Source organism: Ambystoma mexicanum, chromosome 7q (genome assembly GCF_040938575.1).
Source record: "Ambystoma mexicanum isolate Mex_15411 chromosome 7q, UKY_AmexF1_1, whole genome shotgun sequence".
Classification (NCBI taxonomy): Eukaryota; Metazoa; Chordata; class Amphibia; order Caudata; family Ambystomatidae; genus Ambystoma; species Ambystoma mexicanum.
The window spans coordinates 666,239,330-666,265,055 of NC_090941.1; the positions used below are offsets into that span (position 1 = coordinate 666,239,330).

Below are 25,726 nucleotides of genomic sequence, written 5' to 3' on the forward strand. Positions count from 1 at the left end.
CATGCAACCATGAAGTTGGATGAACAAGATGGTCACACCTACGCATGAAGCAGACTGTGCTTCTCACTCCCTAATTTTCCCAGAGCTAAGAACACTTTCAGGACGAATCTCAAAGGCCTAATTGACAGTAGACCACTGAGGTGATGATGGGTTGATATGCTAATGGGTGGGAAGCTAAAGTTAAGGCAACCTGACCAGCAACTGGATGGCCAGCCTGCATGCTACTCACGTAGGTGGAAAAGTACTGAAGGAGGATAGAGTGCCAATCAATTGTAGAGGACCTGCATATTCAGGGGTCATATAGTGTGTAAACCAATGGGAAGTTGTGTATTTAGTGATGTTCATAGTGGTCATTTTGTAGGGAGGGCTTAGTTGCCCCAGCAGATGTTGAATAACCAATCACATAGTTACAGTTTTTAGACTGGTATGGATCATATACTTAGATGCTCACTCAGAACCAATAGCCCATGCTTATAAGTTTTTGTAGTTTTTCATGTAGGATGATGTTAGTACACATTGATTTAGATGTCATTGATGACACAGTTTGCTTATAAAAATGCAGTTTTTTTTCTTAAAGTACTTTAAGTTTGAAGATCGAGCGATTGCGTTGATTTTCGTTATGCTCCCTGTTTTAGATTGATATTCAAACAGTTTTCCTTTTGTCAACTTCCTGAGTCGGCTCCATTATTGATGTTTGAGTAATGTCTGCATCCCCATCCATCTCAAGGGTAATTGCTGCTCATCAAAGGAGCTGGACTATCCAGTTCAAGAGTAGGGGCAAATATGTTGTATTTACTAACCTGGGGTCCAGGACACTTGGCTATGGTGGAGGTTCTACACTAGTTGAGAGAGAGATACAAAGGCAATGTTTGACATTTGCTAAAGTAAGTCATTTAGTTGTGAGATGACTACTGAATCCGCTCCCCACTTTTATATGGTTAAATAATTAATGTAAAGATCGTACCCATTTTACTTTTTAATTCCATATTTATTGACAGCATGATCTTAGATCATCCTATCCAAAATAGGTTTTTGCAGCATTAATAGCAAACAAGAAAAGTAGCTGCACATTAATCTTTTTTGTATGTATGAACATGTTTTATTGGTGACTTAAACCACAAGAGCCAGCTACATCTCTTAAGTAGACAAACTCCAGGTTAAAGACAATTGCAGCAAAGCAGCCAAAAGGACTCAAAAGTAATCCTCATATTTGAAATCCCTCCCAAGATTGTAGTTAATGTGGGCATTCACTGCACAGCATATTCCAACAATAAACCTCATAACTGAATAAGAAGGACTGGGGGAGAGGGAGGGAGAGCGAGAAAAACTGGGAAAAGAGAAAAGAAACACACATTAGGAACCCTTACAGGAATCCTTACTCTGAGACTGTGCTACTGCTTCTTGCAGAGAGCTCTGCATCGCTGTAAGACCATCCCACCCGTCAACAGCACAAATGACAATAGAGTTAGGAATCTTTAAGGCCAACCCTTTCAGCCCGCCCCCTCTTCAGGTAGAATCTTACTGCAGCCTTCTTGTAAAGGAGTGTTTCTTACCCATATGTTCAACCCTCAGCCTCACTCGGAATCCCAAATAGACTTAAACATCTATAGCCAACATCTACTTCCTTGCAGCCTTAAGGGCCCTCTTTCTGTACAAAGTCTCAGGACTAAGGTCAGGGAAAGCGAGATTCATTCACGCCAATCTGTACCATCTTGCATTTGAACGGCACATGCAGGTCACCATTAACGTGCTCCCAGACTTCCTGCAGGTTATTGGGCTCTCCCTCATCTCTGCAACAGATCCACTGGTCATGCCTCCACCACTGGGCTCAGAAGCTCTGTGATGTACTCCCTAGGAATCCCCAGTAGGCACAGGTGTGAATCTCTCCAAATGTTAGCCAAGGTCTCAGGTCTAGTATCCAGCCACACAAATCTTTGCACAGACTAGGTGGTCTACCTCTATGAGGAAACTCTATGGATTTGGTTCCAAATCCTGATCGATGGAAATAAGAAGGAAGTTCCTTTGTGACGTTCCTGGGTGAAAATTGGCAGTGTTGCTGCTGGATCGCAGTATGTAAATCGTTATGGGTGGCAGTTGACTCAGGATGTAATTTACAACTTGTGGCCCACTTTCTGGACATTGAGCCTGTTTGGAAACCTTTCCTTTTTGGCTTGTATGTCATTTGGTTTTTACTTAATTGTGACCACTGTAAAGAATATGCTAATTGTCTCCATACATAGGATACATACTATGATGGCACTGCTGTATAAATATAAAAGTATCTTCCATTCTTAATGCACCACAAATTTGTGTTTTTGTATCTCAAAATTGGTATTGTTTTTATTAAATAGATTTTCTTTTATTAAAGTCACATCGATGGCAGAGTCATGTAGTACTATCATTTGAATGTCATTTTCTTTCATCCTTCTATTCCTCCTTTCCAACATTGTCAGGATATTCCTGTGATGCCAGACAGGTCTTGAGACATTTCAAAAGGATGTGCTGTCACTCCAAAGCTTTAGAATGGGCTCTGCACACTGTGTTGCCTCGCACGTAGGCCCTAGCCATGTGAGTAGTGCAACAAACATTTCTTAACCTGTTGCATCCATCGTAATGTAAGCTATACTGATTCGTCTCTACCTTTGTCACTACTGTGGGACAGTTTTCTCAAAATCCTCTTTCTTCCATTTTACTTTTTTTAAAAAAGTCTTCTCTACTGCTGCCTATTTCTCTGCATGCGCTATACGAATGCCTGCAGGGTTATGCATTGATGTGGCATGCGTTTTTCTGCGGCTGACACTATCCACTCATATATGATGCACTAGAGTTTGTTGTAAATGGGCAAAGGGATATCTGAGGACAAGACTCCAGCTCATGTTCAACTGGAGTGTTAAAGACCACTAACTCTTTGACTTAGTTGTGGACTCGTTAGCACATACAGTATTAAAGTCTGCAATTTTGGTTGCCTCCTAGATTCTAAGACCTTCATCTACACCATTTGGGGATTCAAGCCACCGAAGACACAAATACAAGTTATTTTATTTATTTATTGGTCATACGTAATGCGCACTGTACAGCAAAAATTGTGTTTAAAGGCGCATCAAGACAAGGAGGTGAAGAGGGAAAAAGGTACAAAATAAAAACCAAAAATGAATAAAAGGTCTTGAAACATTCAGAACGTTCAGGTGCTAAAGCATGATACGGGTGCTAAAGGTGGGGGTAGCAGGGAGGATGAACAAAACATTCTGAATAGGTCGTGAGATGATTTAGTACGTGCAAGTGCTGAACATAAAAATAGTCAATTACTCTTGACAGAAAACATTGCATTTCTCTAACTGGATGCCCTGTGGTACAGGATGACCTATTCAGACTTGATAAGGTCATAAGAATGCTGCAATGGGTATCCACTAATTGACAAACACTCTTTTTGACACACACTTTCCTGGAGTTGATCTGGTGTGCAGGGATATCAAATCCTTGAAAAATTAGTTCTGCTTCAATGGGGTTGTATCAGTTTGGAGTTTAATTCTCCTCCTTCTGTGAAAGTTGTTCCCAGCTAAAATAATAGTAATTAAATTGGGTGTGGAACAAAAATCATTCTGCTCCTCTTCCAACACATCATCCATATTTCTGTATGAAAGTTTAGATGCTGAGGCCACCTGCATCCAAGATGTAGCATATTCCATAGAAGTTTCATTCTGCCTTTTCACCTTTACAAACGGAAGATTCAACAGTTACAGAAATGTTGCTAAATAATGAGGAATGTGTGGAGAGCGCAACAAATAAAGTGTTAAAAGCCAGTGTAAGACCATTTACATTCCCCAGATATTCTGGTACCAGAACCAGCCCTTTTGGATTTGGTTCTGGTACCTCATTTAGATAATCCTTCTACTCCATTTCTAAATAAGAAGTTGAGGCTGTATCCAGACCTGGACAAAGATGAGGAAAGATGGTACACCCTACCAAATTGTTGTATAAGATGGTCATAGGGAAAGCCATGCAAGCTTCAAACATGTCAGCCCCAAAATACTTCTGTGGGAGTGAGGCTTTTCTTAAAGGTTGCCTCCTTCTAAACTGTATAAATCAGTCTTAGCCAAAGTCCCTTACTTACTTATTCAATGATTGCTCATTTGGCAAATACTATAGTCCGAGGCACACATTTCCAAATCTTTGGATTTCCGTTAAATGATTTCCAAGGAGGAATTTCCTGAAGTTTCTGAACATGTGACACTGCAATCGACTGCAGTGTGAGTTGTGCCCAGGAAAAGAAAGGAGGTTTTTCTTCAGCCAGATTTTGTCCGATCTAAAGAGGTTGAAACATGAGAAATGTAGGAAAAGAGAGCTTAGCAAAGTGTTACCCTCGTCAGGTTATAGTGCCAATGACCTCACAAACTATTATAATGTGGCTATCTTTGAAGAATCTCTACCCCAAGACAGTTTTCTTGCTAGCTTTTAGATGGTACATTACAGCAACTCCAACAAGATTTTCAGATGTACTGCTAGTGCAGAGAATTCAGCTGTAGAGATGAGACGAAAGGTCTCACTAGGTACATCTTTATTGCGTTATCACATCGAGCACAAGTGCATGATTATTCCTTTTGATGGTAGGACACTTTTTGCTCCCTCAATGGGCAATCCTGCAGAAGCGAACAATGGCAAAATCCCTCAGTTCTGATTCCACTACTAAGACTTGGATGTGCTCTCAAGATTTTTTTAAACTTCAACGTTCTTCAGGCACTGAAATCAAAATCTACCGGCTGCTCAAAAAAGCCCAGGTTATGTTTAAAGCTGAAATCTGCAGCCCTAACTAATTCAGACACATCCGAGAAGTCTGTTTGACTTTCAGAAGGGATGATGGCCCATCCACAGATTTGTCCTATCACAATCGGTAGACTCAAATGTCCTTCACATAATCAAAAAGAGTATCACGTTATACCACCATTCTTCTCATCTTCTCAAAAAATATTAGCTATCCTCTCCAGCATTGCCTCAAGAATTACAAAGGCTCTTTCAGCTCTATGCAATAGAGATGGTTCCAGGACATTAGTAGGTCAGAAAGGTTTCTCCAGATAATTCTTAGTTCTGTGATGAAGTCCACTGCCTGGTTCTTGGGACTTCTAGTCGGGAGACCGAAGGGGATCTGAGCCCTCCCAAAGGGCAGGACGATGGACTCAGTGGAGGTATATGGGTGATCTCTTGGTGACCCTCACTTTCAAGCAAGACCTCCCTTCTGGGCTAAATTATAGCATCAGAAATAAGACATGCTGACCCCCCCCCCTTCTATATTGAAGAGACTGAAGCTCCCACTGGACAGGTCACAAGTCCCTGAGAGAATATGCATCGATGCACGCTCCAAGGCATTCAGCTTTGCAAGAAATAAACGCATCAAACAGTTACTGTTACAGAGAGCCCCATGGTAGTGAAAACCCAACTTCAAAGGCCCAGAGAAGATATTCCTTAGGCTTGCTATATGCCCAATTCATAGTTAACAGTCAACATTTCCACTCAAAAGTGAAACAATGCTGCCAATTCGTTGTGTAATGGCACAATTTTCAGAGTTGCAATTTAACCAAAGATAAGCATTCTTTTCACACACATAAGTTTCAGATGCATTTAAATCATTTACCATCGTTGGTCTTACACGTTGAGCAGGAAGAGAAGCTATGCTTTTGTCAGGCAGTGCTCTGCAGCAACAGGAGAGGGGAGCACATTCCAAAATGCCAAATAAAAGCTTGGTCTAGCCTATGGACCTCAGAGCAGTCTGTCATGGGCCAATTATAGGCAGCCAATTCGAGACCCACCTCATTTCCAAGGCACAGGCGCAGACACTCACAGAGAGACCAGCCCATGGAAAATAGAGCACAGGGATTTAAAAGTCCATAGGCTCAGTCTGGGTGTTTGGAGAAAGAGCTGGAGGTCAGAGTTTGGAGGCGATTGGTAAAAGACGTTTGGAGAGGAGAAGGCTGGTGGAAGAGAGGAGATTGGAGGGGAGAAAGAGGTTTGAGACTTGAGGGTAAGACGTAGGTGGTTGGAGAGTTAATAGAGGTGATTGGAGACATACGAAGGAAGTAATTGGAGAATTGAAGGAGAAGGTTGGGGAACTGCAGAAGGAGGTGTTTGAAGTGTTGCAGAAGGAGATCAAAGACCATCAGAAGAAGGCGGTAAAGAACATCAGCAGGAAATGGCAGGTGCAGGAGAACATCAGCAAGAGGTAGCAGGAGAGATAAAGGAAAGATTGGAAAATTTAAGAAGAAGGTGTAAAGAGAACATCAGGAGGAAGTGGCATGAGAGATAAAGGAAGAGGTTGGAAGGCATGAGAAGAAGGAGGCAGGAGACTGCCAGGAGGAGGTGGCAGGAGAAAGATAAAGTAGAAGGTTGGAAATCATAAGGAGGAGGTGGTAAATGCATTAAAGGAAGAGATTGGTTAATCCCAGAGAGGAGGCGGTGGTTGAACCTCAGAGGAAGGTGGTAGGTGGGGGACCAAAGAAGGCGGCCAGGGAGCTCAAGGGGAGGGTTGGAAGATGTCAGAAGTAGAAATGTGTAAGATGGAAGAAGGCTGGTAAAACCCATCATTGGCAAACTCCAGCCTGCCCTTAATTTCGTCTATGTTAGTAATCAGGATTTCTCTAGTGTTGTGGTGAAAATGACGCTAAAAGGGTAAGGTTAGTTTTGTTGTGGCCTTCTTGTTTGTCATTCTTCTCCTCTAAAGGGCCTACTTGTGAAAGATCCTGGTATACCTGTATAATAATACTGCAAATGATTATTGAGAATGTCTTTGCTGCCTGTACAATCTTCTCCTTAGCGAAAATGTGAGTGATTTTGCATTGCATTGAGGATGGCACAGAAAAGGCATGAAGAAGCAGTTTCTCAGCCTGTCAAATTGGTAACACTAAACATGGCAACACCCAATGTTTAGTCATATTAAACACTCCATGAAATGAACGTTGTATTGCTTTTTGGTGGACTTAATAGTTCTAGGGCTTGGTTTTGAAACTTTATCTGTAAACATTTTCATCTTCATCAATATCTAGGGCGGTCTAAAGGCCTTTAGCTGCTTATTGAAATTGTGATGAATCCACTGAGGGACTGAGTATAGGAGAGCATTTAGCGGCCTCACATGCCTTACCCACACTCTGGCAATGCTGCTGATCCATCAATTTACAGGATTAGAGGAACATTTTGATGCCATAAATATACACTTGGTTTACCTTGGTAGCATTGTCAGAGCTCAAACAAACACCCACAGACATTTCAAAACAGTCACAAGATTAGAATTGAGTCTGGGCAAATGGCAATCTAAAAACAGTCAAATCTGTTAAAGAAATACTAACAGATTTTTAAGTTGGAAATAAGCACAACATAGTAAACAGAGCCTCATAAGTACCACTTACTGTGGGAGTCAAAGCCTGTGGAAGGATACACACAGTTTAAACATACGTGTAACAGCCTCATCAGGACTATGGTATTAATGGTAAAAATTGGCTATTTTAAATATCTCTTGTTTTTAAAAGGCCACCCAATTATACATTGGAATTGCATGTGATATGGAGAGTACTGCATGTGTCAAATCCTCTCATGCAAAACACTCTATTAGCCCAATGCTGTGCATGTCTGATGCTATCCAAACTCATGATTTGGTGGTATTTTAAATAACTCATGTTTTTACCTTCGTTATGGGTGACGACTACAGTCAAGGCCCATGACTAGCCAAGGGGACCATGGATGGCCGTAGGTGAGAGTTCACTCTGTTGGCAAACACTGACTTTGGACTTATATTTTTTGGTACTCAGTTCCTTTAAGCACAGATTGGTCGTGAGCGATTACTAAAGTAGATTCCCTAGTCTTCGCAAGCTTCACGAGACCATTCTGTAAAACAGTCTTCATCTGAAAACAAAGCTCCAAAAAGTGTGGAGGCTAAAGTCCCAAGAGCAGCATGCTGTGTTTCGTTGGCCATTTCTCTTGTAGCGTTTGCTAGAGCAGAGTTCTCACACGCAAGAGGAAATTGCAGGTGATGTCCTTCACAACCATGGATCAGCCCGACTGGTCCTCTTCTTGAAGAACTAAGGAGATAGAGATAGAGGTGTTAAAAGAGTCTAATGGAAAATATGTGGCTTCCATTTCAGCGCAGTGTGTTTTTGTGCTTGGTTCTTTTGTAGTTAATCAACAACTCTTGCATCAAAATTACACTGAAGTTGTGTTGTCCTCGGTTTGCCTGCACAAGTTGCTATTTGTTTTGTTGATGGTCTTTTACATTTTCAAACGTGTTTTTCGCCATCTTATCTGCTGCCACCAGCTCTTTAAGGAACACTTTTTAAAAGCATACCTTTATATTAAATGACTTTTACATGCACTAGAGTAGCAGCCATTCACACTTTTCATGCACCATGTGTAAGTAAAACACATTTATATTCACTCTATATAACTGGCTTGGACCTCCAATACTACACAGAGGCCTGGCATTTAATGAAAGAATTGCCTCTTGCGTTATTATTCTGATAGAAACCCACATGCACAGTCTGTCCTCAAGGTTAAAATATTGTTAGTTAAAATATAGTCATTTATTCATTTACATATTTTGAATCACACAGACATGCCAATTTGAACCACTTATGCACACATGTATTGATTTAATTTGTTCATGTGCTGTAGAGGCTAGGTTGACGGTGCGCTGTCTGTCAGTCCTTTGCTGAATGGACGCCTGTTGTTGGATCTGTCTCATGAATGCAATAAGAGTCAAGTCACTTTCTGCAGCTGTGCCCAAATGCATGTTGGGGTGGTTAATGGTAAAGTAAGTCAGATGGGCATGCTAGATAGTTTCAACAAGGGATATCCAGGTTAGTTGATTTTTCATGACTGATTCAGGTTCTCTGTTCAATACATCCAATGGTTTTGTGGGAGTTCGGCATCTACTCAATGTACTTTAGCAGGCAGTGTGAGCCCCCATGAGAAGACCTGCACCCAGAAAGAGTACTTGAGCAGTTAATTTTCAAGATCTTTTTAAAGACATATAGGCCTAGTGATTTCCTCATTTGGCTTGTGGCACAGTACATTTTAATTTAACCTTTTTAACTGTATTTCTTTTACCTTTTCTTGTGAATTATTGGCAAGGAAATTTTGGGCAAGCTAAAGTGTCCTTTTTCTTAATTCCGGGTAGCCTTCCTTTTAGAAATGTATCTATCTGAAGTACCATATGCAAACCCTACCCTTTACATCAAATAACTGAAAGAAAATGCATGCAATAAGACCGAAATCTGGCCCCTGTGACCATCACTCGAGTAATTATGCTTTTGTGCATCGGATTTTCTTTTCATTAGGGTCTCTTTTAGAAAACATTCTAGTTGACATTTAAAATGTTTGCGTTTTTCATTACTCATACATTTTTGTGAAAAGGGTCTAAAGAAAGCCATGAAAACTGTATACCATTTGTATCTATATTTTAAGTTGAGAAATCATACATAATACATTAATGTATGTATTTATTATTCGCTTGTTAGGTGCTTATACAGGAAGTAAATACTATTTCAAAGCACCCATAAGGCACCAGGGAGTGGACATGGGGATGAGAACCAATTGTAATACATAAGAAAACAAATATTAAATACAGTGGGGGCGGGGAGGACAAACCTACTGTGCCTTGTAAGTGTTCAGAACGTGCAAGTGCAGAAGGGAGGGGGAATGGGGTAGGTGCTGTGTTGCTCATGGGAGAGCAACAGGTGAAGCGCAATGTAAGTTAAGTGTGAGCCTTCAGGGTGGAGGGTGAGCCGAGGCAAGTGCTGAGGATAGACAGAAGCTGGGGGCGATTTGGTGTGTGAGGTCAGGGCCCTGGGGATGCATAAGAGCCCTGAACACCAAACAAGCAACTGTGAGATTAGCAGAGGAGAGAGGGAATGAGGAGGTGAAGAGGAAAGTCTTGGGGAGTTTCCACAATTTAGGGAAGTCCTGCTCAAGACAAAGTGGGAGGGGGAGGCTGTGCCAAAGAAGGGAGCCAGCTGAGGAAAGCGATCGACCTTCTGCACTCTGTTTAGCAAAACGCCTTACACACAAAGATTTGGTGCCAGAGGAGCGCAGAGGTTTAAAGGGAGAATATTTACTAAGGGAGAGTTGCAGATAGTATGGTTCCTGGCCCCAGACGGCCTTGTGGATGATACAGAGGAATTTGAATTTAATCCGTGAAGCAACCGGGAGCCGGTGAAGACTTTTTAGGGCAGTAGAGATGCGGTCCCCGGGCTTGAGGCCGAGGATAAGTCTTGCTGCTCTACTCTGGATTAGCTGGACGGGTCGGCTACTGGAAGAAGATAGATTCAGGAGGATGCTATTGCAGTACTCAAGCCTAGAGAGAACTAGGGCTCGGATAACATTGAGATTCTGGGGGGAGGTGAGAAAAAGTAGGATTCCTTTGAGAAGGAGGAGCTGAAAGTGGGAAGGAGAGAGGAGTTGAAGATGACTCAGAGGTTTCTGACTTCAGAAGAGGGAGCTGGTGAAGAGCCCATGGAAGAAGGCCAGAGTGAGGGGAAGAAGTCAGGAGCAGGGGTCTCAATGGGAAGGATCTCTGTTTTGCTGGTATGTACAGATGCTTTCATAATATATCAATGTTAAATGCTTGCACACTTGTTAAGGTCATAGAAAAGGATAAAGCCAGAGGCGATTGTCATAGCTATTAAATAAAATGTCATCACCATCCAGGGTTCCAACACATTATGTAGCTGTCTGAAAAGGGGTTCAGAAATGATTGTGTATTACAATGGCCAATCATTGCACATGCATGTGCTGTATTTTATTCTTTTTGTATTATTATTGTACACCCAAGATAATACACGCCTGTGAAAGAGAATGAACATTGCTTCTCCTCTAAAAGGTGTAGTATGAACAAAATGCCATTTTCAATTATATTCTAGAAGATCAATAGCAGTACTGTTATGCTGTCATGCCCAGCATTAGAATACATTTACACTGAGTGGTGAAGCTGTTGGGATTGGGATGGGGGAGATGGACAATTGTGCGGTGCCTGCAGAAAGACGATGGCAAACTACGAGAATGTTGAGCATTCCTTTTAGTCCTGACCTTATTGATGTGCCTGACTCTAGTATGGAGACTGTCATGGTAAGGAGCATGCCATGTTGAATATGGTTACAGCAAAAGCATATGCTTGCTTGCAAACCTGAGTAAAGCTGCTGATTTTGGAAATGACTATTTCAGACCTGGCCTAAGACTAACCTGATGTCAATATCAAAAGGATGGATATAGTTTAGTAGGCAAGGACTGTTCAGTGACCTTTGTAAACAAATAATAATAAACAATCTCCAGTAGTGCTAAAATAGACATACATAGTCTAACAACTAAATTGTTTTGTATTTTGAAAGCTTACCATCATTTGCATGATTTGTTCTTCTGTTTGTAAACAGGTCAGAGTAAGATGTTTCTCACTTAAATACACAAACCTGAAGGAAAGCTTCAATCAGCACATGCCTTACTGAAGAAAGGGCATCTGTACCATACGTGTTATGATGAGCACCACTCAAGAAGACAGTGTTTCCATGCAGGATGTCTTGTCTCTGAATCCCCTGTGTTTTGAGTGTGGCCAGCAACATTGGACTAAGGAAAATCATCTCTACAACTACCAGGACGATGTTGACGATGATTTGGTGTGTCATATTTGTCTTCAGCCGTTGCTGCAGCCACTGGACACCCCTTGTGGGCACACATTTTGCTGCAAGTGCCTAAGAAATTTTCTGCTGCAGAAAGATTTTTGTCCACTGGACCGTAAAAGGCTCCACTTCAAACTTTGCAAGAGGTCTAGCATCTTAGTTAATAAACTGTTAGATAAGCTATTAGTGTGTTGCCCCTTTTCATCAGTGTGCCTGGAGACCATGCAGCGCTGTGACTTGGAAGCACATCTTAAGAACAGGTAACTTTTTAAGAAAATGGATTATGTATGTTTCATCGTCTTAATTGAAATTGTGACCTGTATGCTAAAAAGAATGTCCCAAAATGATATTGATTTTCGTAAGTTCTGTTGTTTCCCCTAAATATATCAGTGTATATAGCATATGTTCATCCAAAACATTTGCACCCCTCCGCAGCGCCGTATGAAATAGCAAAGGCCATTAGTTACCACACATGTAAGTGCATAGTCCCTTTGCATTAAAAAAACAAAAGGAAAAAGTAGAGCAATTGTGCAAAGGTTCGGGCCCAACGCCCATGGCTGCACTGTTTCTTTTTAAAGCCTCTGTCCTTGGTTAATATGTAACATCGTTTTGTACAACTGTTCATATTTCCTTTTTTAATGTAGGCTGTAACTTTACAGAAGTACTGTTTTTTTTGTTTTTTTTTAAGTAGCACAGCAGCAGAATGGTTCAAACCGGCATGGTACGTCACCATGCACTGGGCTCCATCTTGCATATGCCATTGAGTGCCTACACTGCAGGACAGTAGATTTGGCTAAAAGCTTGTTTATGGGCAGTATTGTTTGCATCTAGCACCACATTGTGGAAAGGATGGAGAGGAGAGGTATAGTTAGTTTTCTTTTAGCTGCATTTACAATGGAGAAAAAATAAATATGTGAGATGTTACTTGGCAAAATGTTAGTTATTACGTTTTATACAGTGCACTGCTGCCATTTGCATAGTCATTTGGAGCTACACAGTATCATTGTTACAGAGTATCATTTCACGTGTCGGTCAATATTAGAAGTGTCAAAGGCAAGTACTGCACCATTAAGGAACAAGGCAGTGGCTTGGAAGCTGGTAAAGAATTTGGGGATTGTGTGATTAATTCAATTGTATAGTTGAAAGCTATGGTGAAGTGAGTAAAGAACCCTGCAAGAGCTGCTACATTGAGTATTTTGTCAAGATTAAATGCTGACAGATGTGGAGCAGTCTTTCCAGGTGAACGAAGTGCTGGCCCCAGACCAACCATAAAGGTTACATTCGAGGTGGAGAGTACTAAACCAGGTCCCTCCAAAGTCTCAGAGGAGCAAGCTATTCAATCATTGGGGGAACGAGAGGAAGATTGGACCTGGATCGCAGAAGCGTTAGCAAGGCAGCAAGAATAGCCACTCCGGATATGGATCTACAAGACCAAGGACCCTGTAGAGAAACCCCAAATTCAATCAAAGTCTATGAGCCAAGATTTCAAAATGGCATCTTGGAACACCAGAGGGTTTAGTCATTTGACTAGACCTACTGACGTTAACCTTGGCTCATATGACTTACTGTGTCTGCAGGAAACCTGGTTGTTGAGCACTCCCTACCTGGATGGATACGACGTGATTGTAGCCCCGGCGGCAAAAAGAGATAAAGGTTGTCCGTTCTCAGCCCTAATGATAGCTTTAAAAGCAGGCTATGGGGTGAGCCTACAGAAGTTACTGTTTTTTCGGACCACCACTGCCTTGCGATCTTGGTGAATTGGACAAACGGCCCTGATATGTCTAATACAAAGACTTTGGGAAACATGGTTAAAAATAGCCTGTTATTGGAATCCCCACGCCATTACAAATACCAGATTCCTAGAGGCAATTACCAGCATAATGGACAACACACTGGTAACTAACAACGCTACTCATATAGGGGTGTGTGGCGATTTGAACGCCATATGCCCGTCCTCTTTAAGGTGTTGGAACGAGTCAAAGACGTGATTGGCAAACTTTTGGGATCCTTTCTACTGGAGAAATTCCATGACTGGACCAAGGTGTCTGACTCAATCGACCCATATCAAACTGGATTTGTGAAGTCAATAGGTACATCAGCAAATATCATGCTACTCAACCTTCTAAAAGACAGATACCTCCAAGGCAAAGGAAAGATCTTTATTGCATTTGTCGACCTTGTGCATGCCTTTGACCGGATGGATCGGAATCTGTTGATGGCAAACTTGGAGGATAGAAAATGCCCGGATGATGTAATGGACCCCCTTTTTTGCCCTTCACACAGACACCAGGATAAGAGTTTGCCTAAACCGTGCTGGTTTACTCTCTTCTGCCATTCCTACCTTTCAAGAAGTAAAGCAGGGGTGCCCGTTGGCCCCTGCAATTTACAACTATTTATTTATCTCGGACATCCAGAGATTTGAATCTTAGTTGAGATCTTTTTCACCAACTATCGGGGAGGAGAAAGTTCTTAAACTGCTATACACAAATACTCTCGTACTGTTTGATCAAACCAAAATAGGACTCCAATGGCAGCTGGATAGCCTACAGAGATATGTAAAGCTTAACTCGCTAGAGATAAACCAACTTAAGACCAAAATAATGTCTTTCCAACAAGGAAACCCAAAGAGAGAACCGTTTACCTGGACTTTGGGGGCAAATAAAATAGAAAAGGTTGAGACATTTAAATACCTGGGTGTCATTGTGAACAACAGCTCTGTAGAGACTCCCCAACAATAAAGCCTTAATGGGGAAAGCAAAAACACTGGCAATCCAAGCTAAATTAATGGATACAAAATATGGTCATTTTTACTTGATGGTGGCGATAAAATTCTACAAGGGCAAGGTGGTTCCCACACTTACATATGGTGTAGTGGCAATCCCAGACATCCCCCAGAGACTATGGATAAGACTGGAAGCCATTGTTTGGAGAAAGAAAATGTAAACTTATCAACTGCTACACCAATCTCCTTAATCCGCAGGGAACTAGGCCTTCCATCACTCCACACAACAGTGGATTGGAAAGGGCTAGAGCACTCTTTCAGAAAATAACACTCCCATCTAGCACAGCGGTCTTGAAGTTACTGAATCAAGAGATCCTCTCCCATGCTGACAAAATGGGCAAATGCTGATAGAAAGAAATTGGAGGACCTCTGCTGCACAGAAGAGTATCTTAGGACAAACCCGATGAGAGTCAAGAAGAAACTCTTGGAGCTCGATTGGATCATTACAGAAGAGAAGGCAGCAGTTTGCAAGCTTGTTAGAGATCTGCCCCTGAACAGTAGGAAATTAAACCAGCCACGCTCTCTTAAAGTTCCCAAACAGAATATACAGGGAAACATTTATGAGAATGCGCTTTAATATGATCCAAACAAACGAGATCAAGGCAATCTGTGGAACTAGTCCAACCAACGCATGTAGATTCTGCCTAGACCCAGAGAAAGTAGAAACAATTAAGCACGTGATGATGATATGTCCTGAGTTGACGGCGGAGCGTTAACTTTTTCTCAAACCACTCATGCGAAATTTTAACACAATGGAGGACGAGAGCCGATGGTCGGCTCTGATCAACGGCGATAATACATCCTGGGCTATCGCTGTATTTTCATTTATAAGGAAGGTCTTTCCATTAGGAAGTTGAACACTGTTGGTGAGGGAATAACGTCAAGCAGAGTCTCGACATTGAATGCACAGCAAGATGTGAGACCTTCCAGTACTGTGGGGACGCCCATGTGTAGATGTACATAGACTGGAAGCCGATAAGGGTATACAACGTGAACTCATCGTGGAATCGAATATTTCTTTTCACTTTATTTCATTAGGAAAAGATGAAATTGGAAATTGAGGATGAGATTTTCGTCAATTTTCTTCTTTTATTGTAAAAATTGCAATGCCATTAAATCAAATTAAAAAAAATGAAGTGCTGGTAAACTGGGTTTGGTCAATGGCCAGAAGCTGGTGTGGTGTCCTACGAGTGGTCTTTGTCTGGAAACTGGTCTATGGTCCTTGCAGACCTGAGACATGCGCAGGAGGGGGCCAGGACCTATGTGCAGTTGCAAAGGGAAGCAGTGAAATTTAGAAGTACTGGGGGTTTAATATTCCGTGGACATTCCAGGGAAACTCAATTGAAGAGAAAATTCAACCACTAGCAACTATTCTGATCCAAGAGATGCAACATCTCGTACTCTTGCAAGCCATACAACCTGCTCTTCAAGAAGATCTAGAATGGGGTTTCAATTCCTGTTTCTGTGTTGCCAAGAAGGATTTGGGATTCAGAACAATTGACAATTGTCATTCACTCAGTCAGCACATTGCAGATGAGGAATTCAAATTTGAATCATCAGCTTGATTCTATGAGCCCTTCATCAAGGCACTTTATGTGTTCTATAAGTATAAAGGAGGCATATTTTCCCTTTACAGTAGTTTATTCAGACAGAAACATTCCTCAAATTACCAGTGAAACAAGATTAATTGTTAATATTAAGATACCATTAAGTGGGCCCTCCTGAACTGTATAGCAATAAATAACAAAAACAGTATTATATATGACCTCTTCATTGACACTAAATCAGACCTACCCTTCATCATGGAGACCTGGATGATGGAGGACTCCTTAGCACTATTTCACCTGGTGATTCCAGAGTATTACTCTATTAAATGAATCCACAGGTGAACTCATGGGGCCGAGAGGGGAATCACTGTTTTTAAATCATTCCTGACGTAGTGAAGCCCGGTGACAGAGGTAGGCATAAGGGGATTAGATGGTTCCTGTGCCGTTTAAGTGTCCTTATTTTATTTAAAGCTCTTAATGTGACATGGCTATGTTGGCCATTAAGGCCCAGGAGTAGGTCCCTGGTATATTGCAGCATGGAAAAACCCAGGGAGGAGAATTGAAGAAGAGAAGAGCACTGTCACCAGTAGAACGGGCAAAACAGAAGAGCAGGGGGACCTGTCTTCCAGACTCGAGGGATATAGAGCAAAGTGAAGTGAAAAATGAATTTGGAACAATAATTCTAAATGAACCGTTTAATAGTCAATGCAAACATAGTATTAATTAAATATGTCAAAATCAAATCAGTAGTACACTAATAACAATGGACACTTTAAATAATACAGTCATAAAACCATAATCTACACTAACATACTACACTCTCACATTTCACAGCTTCTGAACATTCAACAACTTTCCACATCATCAAAGAATAGAAAACAAACTGCGTGTGGTTAAATCCACACATTATTGACATAACACACATTATAAACTTTAAAGTAATACATTTGAACACAAGTAGCCAATGGGGGAGATGGTTATTAGACCCTTGTTAGCAGAACGGGCAGCATAACACGCTGAATGCCAAAAATGACCTAGTTCATGTCAGCGGTGCATAGGGCGTGGGCGAGTGACGCACGCAAAGGGCGCCGAACAAGAGGCTCTGACGGTATGTATAGTTCCTAGCCGTAAGGCAGCACAATATATGCACTTCATACATGTAGACAAAGTGAAAACTAGTGTTTCAAATCGAAAATCTAGATAAGACAGTTTTAAAATCCAATCTGACAAATGTGTGCAAAGTAAAATCAATAATATGTCAGAAGTAGCAGTGCGCTAAGGAGGCAATGTAAGTAGTAACAATGTGAAGAGATGAACCTCGCACTGACGAAAGTCCTTGGGTGCGGCTGAGCGACCCTCACAGAGAGCGCTGTACAAGAGGCACTGCCACTGACTGAGGAACTTTTAAGTTCCTAGCAGGAAGGCAGCATGTATGAAAGTGCAAAGAAGAACGTTGTCCTCACAAACCTACAACAAATCCTCAAAAGAGAAGCATGGGAGGCATAAGCAAGCCTGCATGAGAACAGGGGACCGAACATTGGTCAAAGTGTTACAGTTTCAGAAAAGTTGGGTGAAATAATTGCATGGGGACAGCGATCGCTAATACTTTTTTATCTCGCTGAAAAAAGAGAAAAGATAATGTTGCGTCGTTGACGATCATAGTGGTTTAGGAAGCTTGCACAGCGAGGTAAGCAATTCCCACTTTTACTTCACATTTGAAATTGATCAGTGTGAACTTTGCAGCCCATCCAATTCAGAATGCTTCTCCTGCCCTTTACAAAAAATATGTTTGGACACTCGCCCTCCACCCCCTCCTTGCTTGTTGGCTTTCATTAAAAAAACTATGATTTCATAATAAGATATTTACTTGTTAACCAGTTCTCAGATTAATACCCCCACATTGCCTTTCCCGGAAGTTGGACTATTTTGCGGAAGCACTTTAAACACATCTATTAATTTTTGTGCTACTCGGTTTCTTTTTTATAATACGTTGTATATGTTTTAGGTTTCACAAGTTACCTTGTGTAGCCTTGTGTATGCATTCACTCACAAAAGTCTCTGGTAATTTAAAGTGCATGTTAAAAATGTGTTGTTCCTTATTGGTCAACGGGGTTCTGGTTCTTGGAACTCAACGGATGTCGCAGTATCCTCCATCTTATCAAACATCTGTCGCAACAGGCGGCTCTGGTGTTGCAGCCTTCCACTCCATCACTGCTTCCTGAAGAGCTGAAGAGGGAAATTCTGACCAGGTTGTGAAGGGGAGTAAATAGAACAGTCACTCTGGACTATACATGAGTGGACATACATAGATGAACGACAAACAACATTGGACATTTTTAAGTGCAGGTAGGAGGTCAGCCAGGTGTGCTCGCTCGGGATATGACCATGATGGGTCAGGTGCTAGAGCGGAAGCAGAGGAAGTGAGGGACCAAGGTAGTTTAGAGGCGAGCGAAAAAATGTTAGCTAGCTGGTAGGTTAAGAGGGTAACTCAGATGCGAGGAGGTCGGCTTTTAATTTGGTTTTGATCAAATCCATTTGGACTGTCTCTCCGATGTACGGGGAAGAGAATTCTATGAAAGTGGAGCAAGACGAGAGAAAGAGCAGAAGTGAGAGGAAATACATGGAGGGCGAAGAGACACAAGGGTGGCCAAGGAGGTAGAGCAGAGATTGCGAGAAGGCTTGTGGCGTCACATAGAGGAGGATAGATACATTGGTGCCTTACCATGGACAGATTTGTGAACCAGGAGAAAACATTTAAGTCTGGCCCTGTTTTGCATCATCAGCCACCCAGCCCGGTGACGGTAGAAGGAAGTAGATATGAAGTGAGGGAGTTCAAAGAGAGTGTAAGTGGTCAATGATTTGCTATATGGAGTATGGGTCTCGCTTAGAACCCAGGAGGCAATCGCTAAACTAAAGTGTCAATAAGGATAACTCAACAGTGTTAGATTCTAGCTAAATGAGTTACTGTGCCCTCAGGCTTCCCTAATCTAATCAACATTCTTCAGAATATAGGGTCTATTTCATTTTGGCTCAAAAACTCACAACCTCAAGGTAATTGTGGACAGCACAGTTATTGGTAGATGAGCCCCTTAACATAGTGCCCAGCATGCTTCTTGGTATATCTACTTGCAAGTATTTTCCTTCACCCTTGCCTTCGGTTATTACTTTAACGCAATACTGCAAGCAAGTATTACATCCACCCATTCTTTATGGTATTACCAGCAAATATGTTCTGACTCTTACTTTAGGGTATTACCTTAAAACACTCTTTCAAGCAATTATTTCCTACCTCATTTTTGCCAGATTTGCCTTGTGAAGCAGTGAGCTCCTCATTGTACCCCAAAAGCCAGAAGCCTTCAGTCAGCACCAACAACATCTGCTTACTCACTGGTTGATTTGGAGATCAGCTAAAGTAGACCCCTCCATGAGATCCTCGCATGTGGACATCATTGTGCCTGGACCATATGCCACCCAATACTTCTGACTCCATAATCGTTACACCGATAAAGACCTAACATGTTCTGTTTGTCCCTGTTGGAGCCTCATAGGTCCAAGAGCCACCCACTATGCCCTGTTGCCCCCCTCCATTCATTTACCCATTACTCCAAAGCTGCATCTTCAGCCGCATATGCTAAATCTGCACCATTGCTGTTTTGAAATTCCACCAATTGATGTACCAACAGCAATTTGTAAATCGTACTGGTTGGACGCCTATGACCACTTCATTTTATAAAGTGCACCATATGGTTGCCTTAAACAGTGTATTTTTAAAATGTTACTGCTTGGTGACCTCGGAGTCTGTGATTTATTAAATTGCACGTTCTACTATCTAGGAGTCTGTTCCTTTGTAATTGCCCTCTTTGGTCACCTACGACCATGTCATTTTTAAATTGCACTGTTTGGTCAACTGGGACCCTGTGGTTCTCCCATTGCTCATTGCCTACCATGCTTGTGCCAATCCTGCTTTCCCTCTTTTCAGTGCTTTTTATACCGTCCTTCCCATGTCTCCGACCTCTCTTCCCTTCACTTTCTCTGCTCCAATCCTGTCTCTGTAGCCCATTCTTCATTCCTCTCCAAAACACTTATTAGGCCTCTCCTCCCAAACATCCCTCCCACTCCAACCCCATCTATCCTAGCTGCTTCCCTTCATCTCCTCCAGAAATTAGCCCCACCTCTCCTGGCCCCCTTTATTAACATCACAGAGTCTCTTTAATGCCAAATCCCTATACAAAGAAACCTCCTTTCACACAAATCTTGTTGTTTCCCATGACCCCAAACTCACGGTGATGGCTGTCACTGAAACTTGGATTCTCACCTATGCACCCTAGCAGCTCTTCACACTGACTTTGCTGTTTTCTCTCACTCCGCTTGTCTCTACAAAATAGGCAGTGGTATTAGTTTCATGATCAGCAAGGACACCATTGGCGGCCCTTCCGTTCTCTGATTTCACTCAGTCCTCCTTTAAGAATATGTCAGTCAAACTCTTCTCTCCCACCCGTCTTACTATCCTCATCATCTACAACCTCAACCTCTCCAATCTGATTTGGATCGAAAAGATGCCCACTTGACTCCACTTTCTTTGACAACTCATTAGTCAACTAACATAACATTCCAACTCACACCTGAGGCAACTCTCTTCTCATATTCCTATTTTCACCCTCATCTCCTCTACTCCTCCAATTGACCACTGACCAGCTCTCCACTCTCTTATTCACTTCACCATCTTTATTCTTCTACCACTCTCCCATCACCCACCCCCATCTATCAGCCAATGCAAATGCACTCCACGGCCCCCTACTTTGAGCAAGTTATCATTTTGCTCCAAGCTGTTCTCTTCTTCACTTGCTCATCAAATTGAAAACGCCTTCACCAAATTCACCTCTGCACTGTATACCCCCTTCAATGATCAGTTCCCAGACTGCCCCTTCATCCACTCCCACCAAAATCCTCAACCATGGTTCTACCCAGCATTCCTGCTGCTAAGGACAACACTGCATTTCTGCTTATACAGCTGGCACACAGACTGATCCCCCACTCTTCTCACTGCTTACAAGGAAGCTCTATTGACCCTGAGCACATCTCTTGACAAAGCCAAATCCTCCTAATGCACCAATCTCGATTCCTATTTCCACTCAAACACTTACAAACTATCCATGACCGTCCAGGCCAGTCTTTCCCTGAGCCCAAGAACTGCTCAATTTCCCCCTCTCTCTCTGCCAATGACCTTGTCTCCTACTTGTCCACTAAAATCATCAAAATATGGGACATATTGTCCAGCTTTCCATCTCTCCCGACATCTCCCTCCTTCTCCATTCTCCCATCTTCCCCAGACTCTCCTCTCAATCTCATTTCTCCCTAACTCATTCAGTGAACCTCTAGCCATCCTTTACTCTGATTCAATTTGACCCTTTTGCACCACACATTTTGAAGGAACTTGCACCTCTCATCTCCACTCATGTCTCTGTCTTATTCAACCTACCCGACTCAACTAGTATCTTTTCAGCATGCAACAACACCTCATTCTACAGACCTGTCTCTCTCCTTCCCTACCACTGTAGAATCCTTGCCAAGGTTGTCTTCAACTGCATAATGAACTATCTTGGGATCTGCTAACTTGCAGACCACTCAAACTTTGATTCTGCAAATACTCCTCCAAGACTGCACTTATTCATGTTGCCAGTTCTATAACCACTGCCCACCACTCTCTCCTATCTTCTCAGCCTTCTAGACCTTTCTGCTGCATTTCACACCATAGATTATCCTGCCCTCTTTTTAACTCCCCCTTGGCTTCAAGTGCACTGTACTCAACTGGGTGTCCTCCCATTTCTCTTATCTATTGCTTCATCTGCATCTTATCTGACTTCAGCACTACCTCGCCAACATCCCTTACATAGGTGTTCCTCAAGTATCAGTCCTAGGTCCACTCCTATTTACCCAATACACCACCTGCCTCTCAAACGCATTTTCGCCTTTGGCATCAACTATCACCTCTTTGCTGTGCCACGCGCTACTGGATGACCCTACACTGTGTGAAAAATCCTGGGGCATTTTCACTGCTTCCAGTGACAATACCTCCAGGCCAGAAGGTGAGGCCGCTACCCCTATGGGACCAGTGACGACCTTTATAGGAGAACAAGGTATCTGAACATACACCACCCCTACCTTCCTCATCCTACTACCCTAAACAAACCTCTGTAGTTCCCAATCCTTCCATATATTTTTACTGAATAGAAGATCCTATCCTCGTGAGACATACTGAGACGAGGAAGAGTAGGGACTAGTAATGTGGTGTATATGAAAAAACAGAGCCGAGGAAGAATCAACCTAACCCAGTAGAGAGTAATCTTGTCAGAACTGGGATGAAGAAGATTGGCGGAGGAATGAGGAACGCACTACGGAACCATGGTACGTGTTCCAGTCAATACGAAAACTCTGAAGTTGTCTGATCCTCCCTTGAAGAACCGTGTGAGCCAGCACGGTCCAGCACAGAGGAAAGCAGACTGGCATGCTGAAAAAGGGAGCAGGAAGGTCCAGGGCTGGCCCAGAGTGGGAGAACTGCTCGATAACCCCAGAGAGAGAAGCTCCAGGGGTTCCTAAAACCTGGCGAGTGCCAAAAGGGAGAACCGCTCTGCCCATAGGAAGCTTGGAACTGCGGAGCCGCCATAGACCGAAATAAGACCACGAGAGTCGGGGAAGCCCCACAGCTGGTCGCAGGCACCAAGGCAGACCCACGATGAGTGCGGACTGCAAGAAAAGATACGCACATTGCTGGGGCTCCAAGAAGGTGGTGGAAAGCCAGAGGGGAGAAAGAGACCAAGAATACAGGTTCTGGGGCCCTGCCCAAGGGAGAGAGACATTGCCATAACTTGGATCACACATTAGTACTTGGAGAAAGATCAGGGGAAGAAGCAATTTACCCTGACACTGCAAATTGCCTAGAAGCCTGAGAAAGGCTAGGGGAAGGGAGGCATTCCCCCACCAATATTGAACTGTCCGAGAACCCTTTTGAATGCAACGGGAAGGGATACATTCCCCAATCAAGCAAGAGGAAAATCAAACAAGAAAGGTGAGTCTGGGACCCGCACCCTGTGGGAAACCTGAGGGTATTCTCTCTCCTTCCTAGGATCCTCTACGCAGGAGGCCTGGGAAAAAGCCATCACTGTTGGATCCTGACCCTGGGAACTGAGAAGCGAGGGAGGATCACCTGGGTGGAGGGTCTTGAGGATTGGGAGTGGGGTGCCTTTGGGCGAGACATGGAATCCCCCTTTCCCTATTGACAACCAACCTAACCCTCCCCCAACCTTTATGGGCTATTATAAGCCAGCTCCCCTCAATCTTCCACATGTAACACTTGACAGCACTGGGACGAAGAAGAGACCACTGATAGCAATGAAGATGACACTTTCACCACTTTGCTACTAGGACAAAGAAGATGCCTACTAAGAGTTGTGAGGGTTAGGCATGTCCCTTTTATTATGGTTAGGCAGGGCTAATTGGACATTCCCACCTGCAGCCTGTCAGGGGCTGTAGGTGTATAAATGGAGATCAGCCAGACAGAGAATAAAAGAGGGAGCACGACACGGGGAGCAACGTGTGAGGAGGCAGCTGTGGTGGAACTGGAGCTGCATGAGCCAGGACACTGGCAACAAACCCAGTGGACTTGGGGGACCCGATGAAGATGGGCCATGTGACTTGGGAGCTTACATTTTCCTCAGCGAGCAGCAGGAGTTGCTAGTGATCCAGTGCAAAGAGGACGCTGACCACATGCCGACTGAAGCTGCCGGTGTGCGGAAAGAAGCACAAGGCATGCAAGCTGGGTCTTGCGCCGGTAAATCACAGAAGACTGTTGAGTGTCTGGAGGGCAGAGAGGCTCCAGGCGCTCCAACTGGACCGCAAGGGAACACCGGTCTATAATATGGAAACAGCTATGTGTTTTTTTAAAATTCGAACTAACGAGAAATTTTACTTTGAACAATTAAATGCTCATTGAATACCGAACTAAAGAGAAACTTAACTTTGAACAAGTAAATACTCACTGAATACCAAACCAAAGAGAGACCTAACTTTGAACAACTAAATGCTCATTGAATGTCCAAACCAAAGGGACATGTAAACATTAGAACCAAATGGTGCATTTTTAATATTGAACTAAATAGAACTTTAAATCTGAACAATAAAAGTGCACATTGAACAATGACCCAAATTGAGCACATGTGGCACAACAATTTAATTCAAACATCACAGTCAAGATATTAAAAGTGAAAAAGAGTCAAACAGTGAACTTTGTGAAAGGATCCAAGAGAAGGAACTCATCCTCTTGGCATTGTAAAGAGCCTAAGAAGGGTCGGGATGGGAGTCATTCCCCCTGGTGTTAATGAACATTGTGAAAGAAAGCCAAGAGAATGGAGTAATTATCTTGGCATTGTTGATATTCTGAAAAAGGCCAAGGGAAGGGAATAATCCCAACCTGACAATTGTGATCATTATTTGGAGAAGCCCAGGGGCGGATCCACTCCCTTGGCATTTTGAGAAGCCCAGAAAAGACCAGGGGAAGGGAGTCTTCCCCCTGGCATTGTGAACTACAGCATAAAGAGCAGGAGAAGTAGGTCGCTCGCCCTGGCACTACAAAGTGCAAGAGTTTCTTGTCCCATGAGCTTAGGCGGAGCGCCAAGCCAAGAAAGCTTTTTGAGACTTTTGGTTTTGACCTTTTTGAAGAAATGTTCCTTTTTTCATCACCCGGAAGTGAACTTTGGTCAATCATCCAGAAGAAGAGAGCCAGTCTTTGGATCAAGAAAATCACCACTTTACTTAATTTATTTAGAGTATAAGGGAAGGAAATAGGTTTTTGACACACAACGGTGAACTATTTACTTTAGACGGACATCTTGACGGAATCCTTAGTATTTAGTTAAGGCAGGGAAACCCCTCTTAGATCTAGGGTAGAAACCAGGTAGAGTTTTCTCTTTTTTTTTCTCATGAATAAAAGTCTTTAGCAAACATCATGCCACCTGTGTGTCAGTCTCCTCCTTCTGCACCCTTACAGTACTTTGTCCGGGTATATTGACAGTTTGTGAACCATCCCCTCCCCTCTCAGGCCCCTAATTTCCACAGTGATATGCACTCTCGGGGGAAAGTTTCCATAGAGGGTGCAAAGAGGGGAGATAAAAGGTAACCGTACCTAGTCCTCCTATATTGGTCAATAGAGCATGTTTAATCCATGTTCAACCTAATTTGGGTCTTAGGTTTTTGATAGTGGCCATTACCGCCTCAACAAATTGGGTGTGGGATCATAAACTAGCAACACCAGTCTCAAATACCTCCAGTCAGCACTGCAAGCCGCTGTGTGTATACCATATGCTCACTGTGATGAAGGGGGTCCCCATCTGTCCTCTGCGACAATTCATGGGATCATGTCACTTCTCTCTTGAAGGAAGCCCTGCCCTGTTAGGCTAGGGAGGGAGGTGAGGCTGCTACCCGATAGTTTCCTTAGGGGTGGTAAAAACCAGAAGGACCTCATAGGGAGAGGCTCCTCCTATGGGGATAAGGACTCGTGTTCCATGATGGAACTCCCTAATCCTCTTTCCCTAAAGATTATGAAACCCTTTCAGGCTGACGTTACTAAAGTGTACTACTGTGATACTCCTTCTCTTCTTTCTGTAACATTAGATACCTTTAATATGAATACTCAGTCTAAACAAGATATGTTCTATGTAGGTTCTGTGAAGAAGAACATTCACTGAGTTGTGCAGAAC

At 42.8% G+C, this 25,726-nt stretch overlaps 1 protein-coding gene across 3 annotated transcripts in view; it reads left to right on the forward strand.

Annotated features, from left to right (window-relative positions):
* The window catches only part of LNX2 (ligand of numb-protein X 2), an 858,121-nt gene that overhangs the window by 322,542 nt on the left and 509,853 nt on the right, over positions 1-25,726 (forward strand). For all 3 annotated transcript variants that reach the window (XM_069639047.1, XM_069639049.1, XM_069639048.1), the window contains exon 2: positions 11,403-11,905. In XM_069639047.1, the coding sequence (XP_069495148.1) occupies positions 11,502-11,905 (404 nt within the window). In that variant the 5' untranslated portion in view covers positions 11,403-11,501. The remainder of the gene's footprint in view (positions 1-11,402; positions 11,906-25,726) is intronic.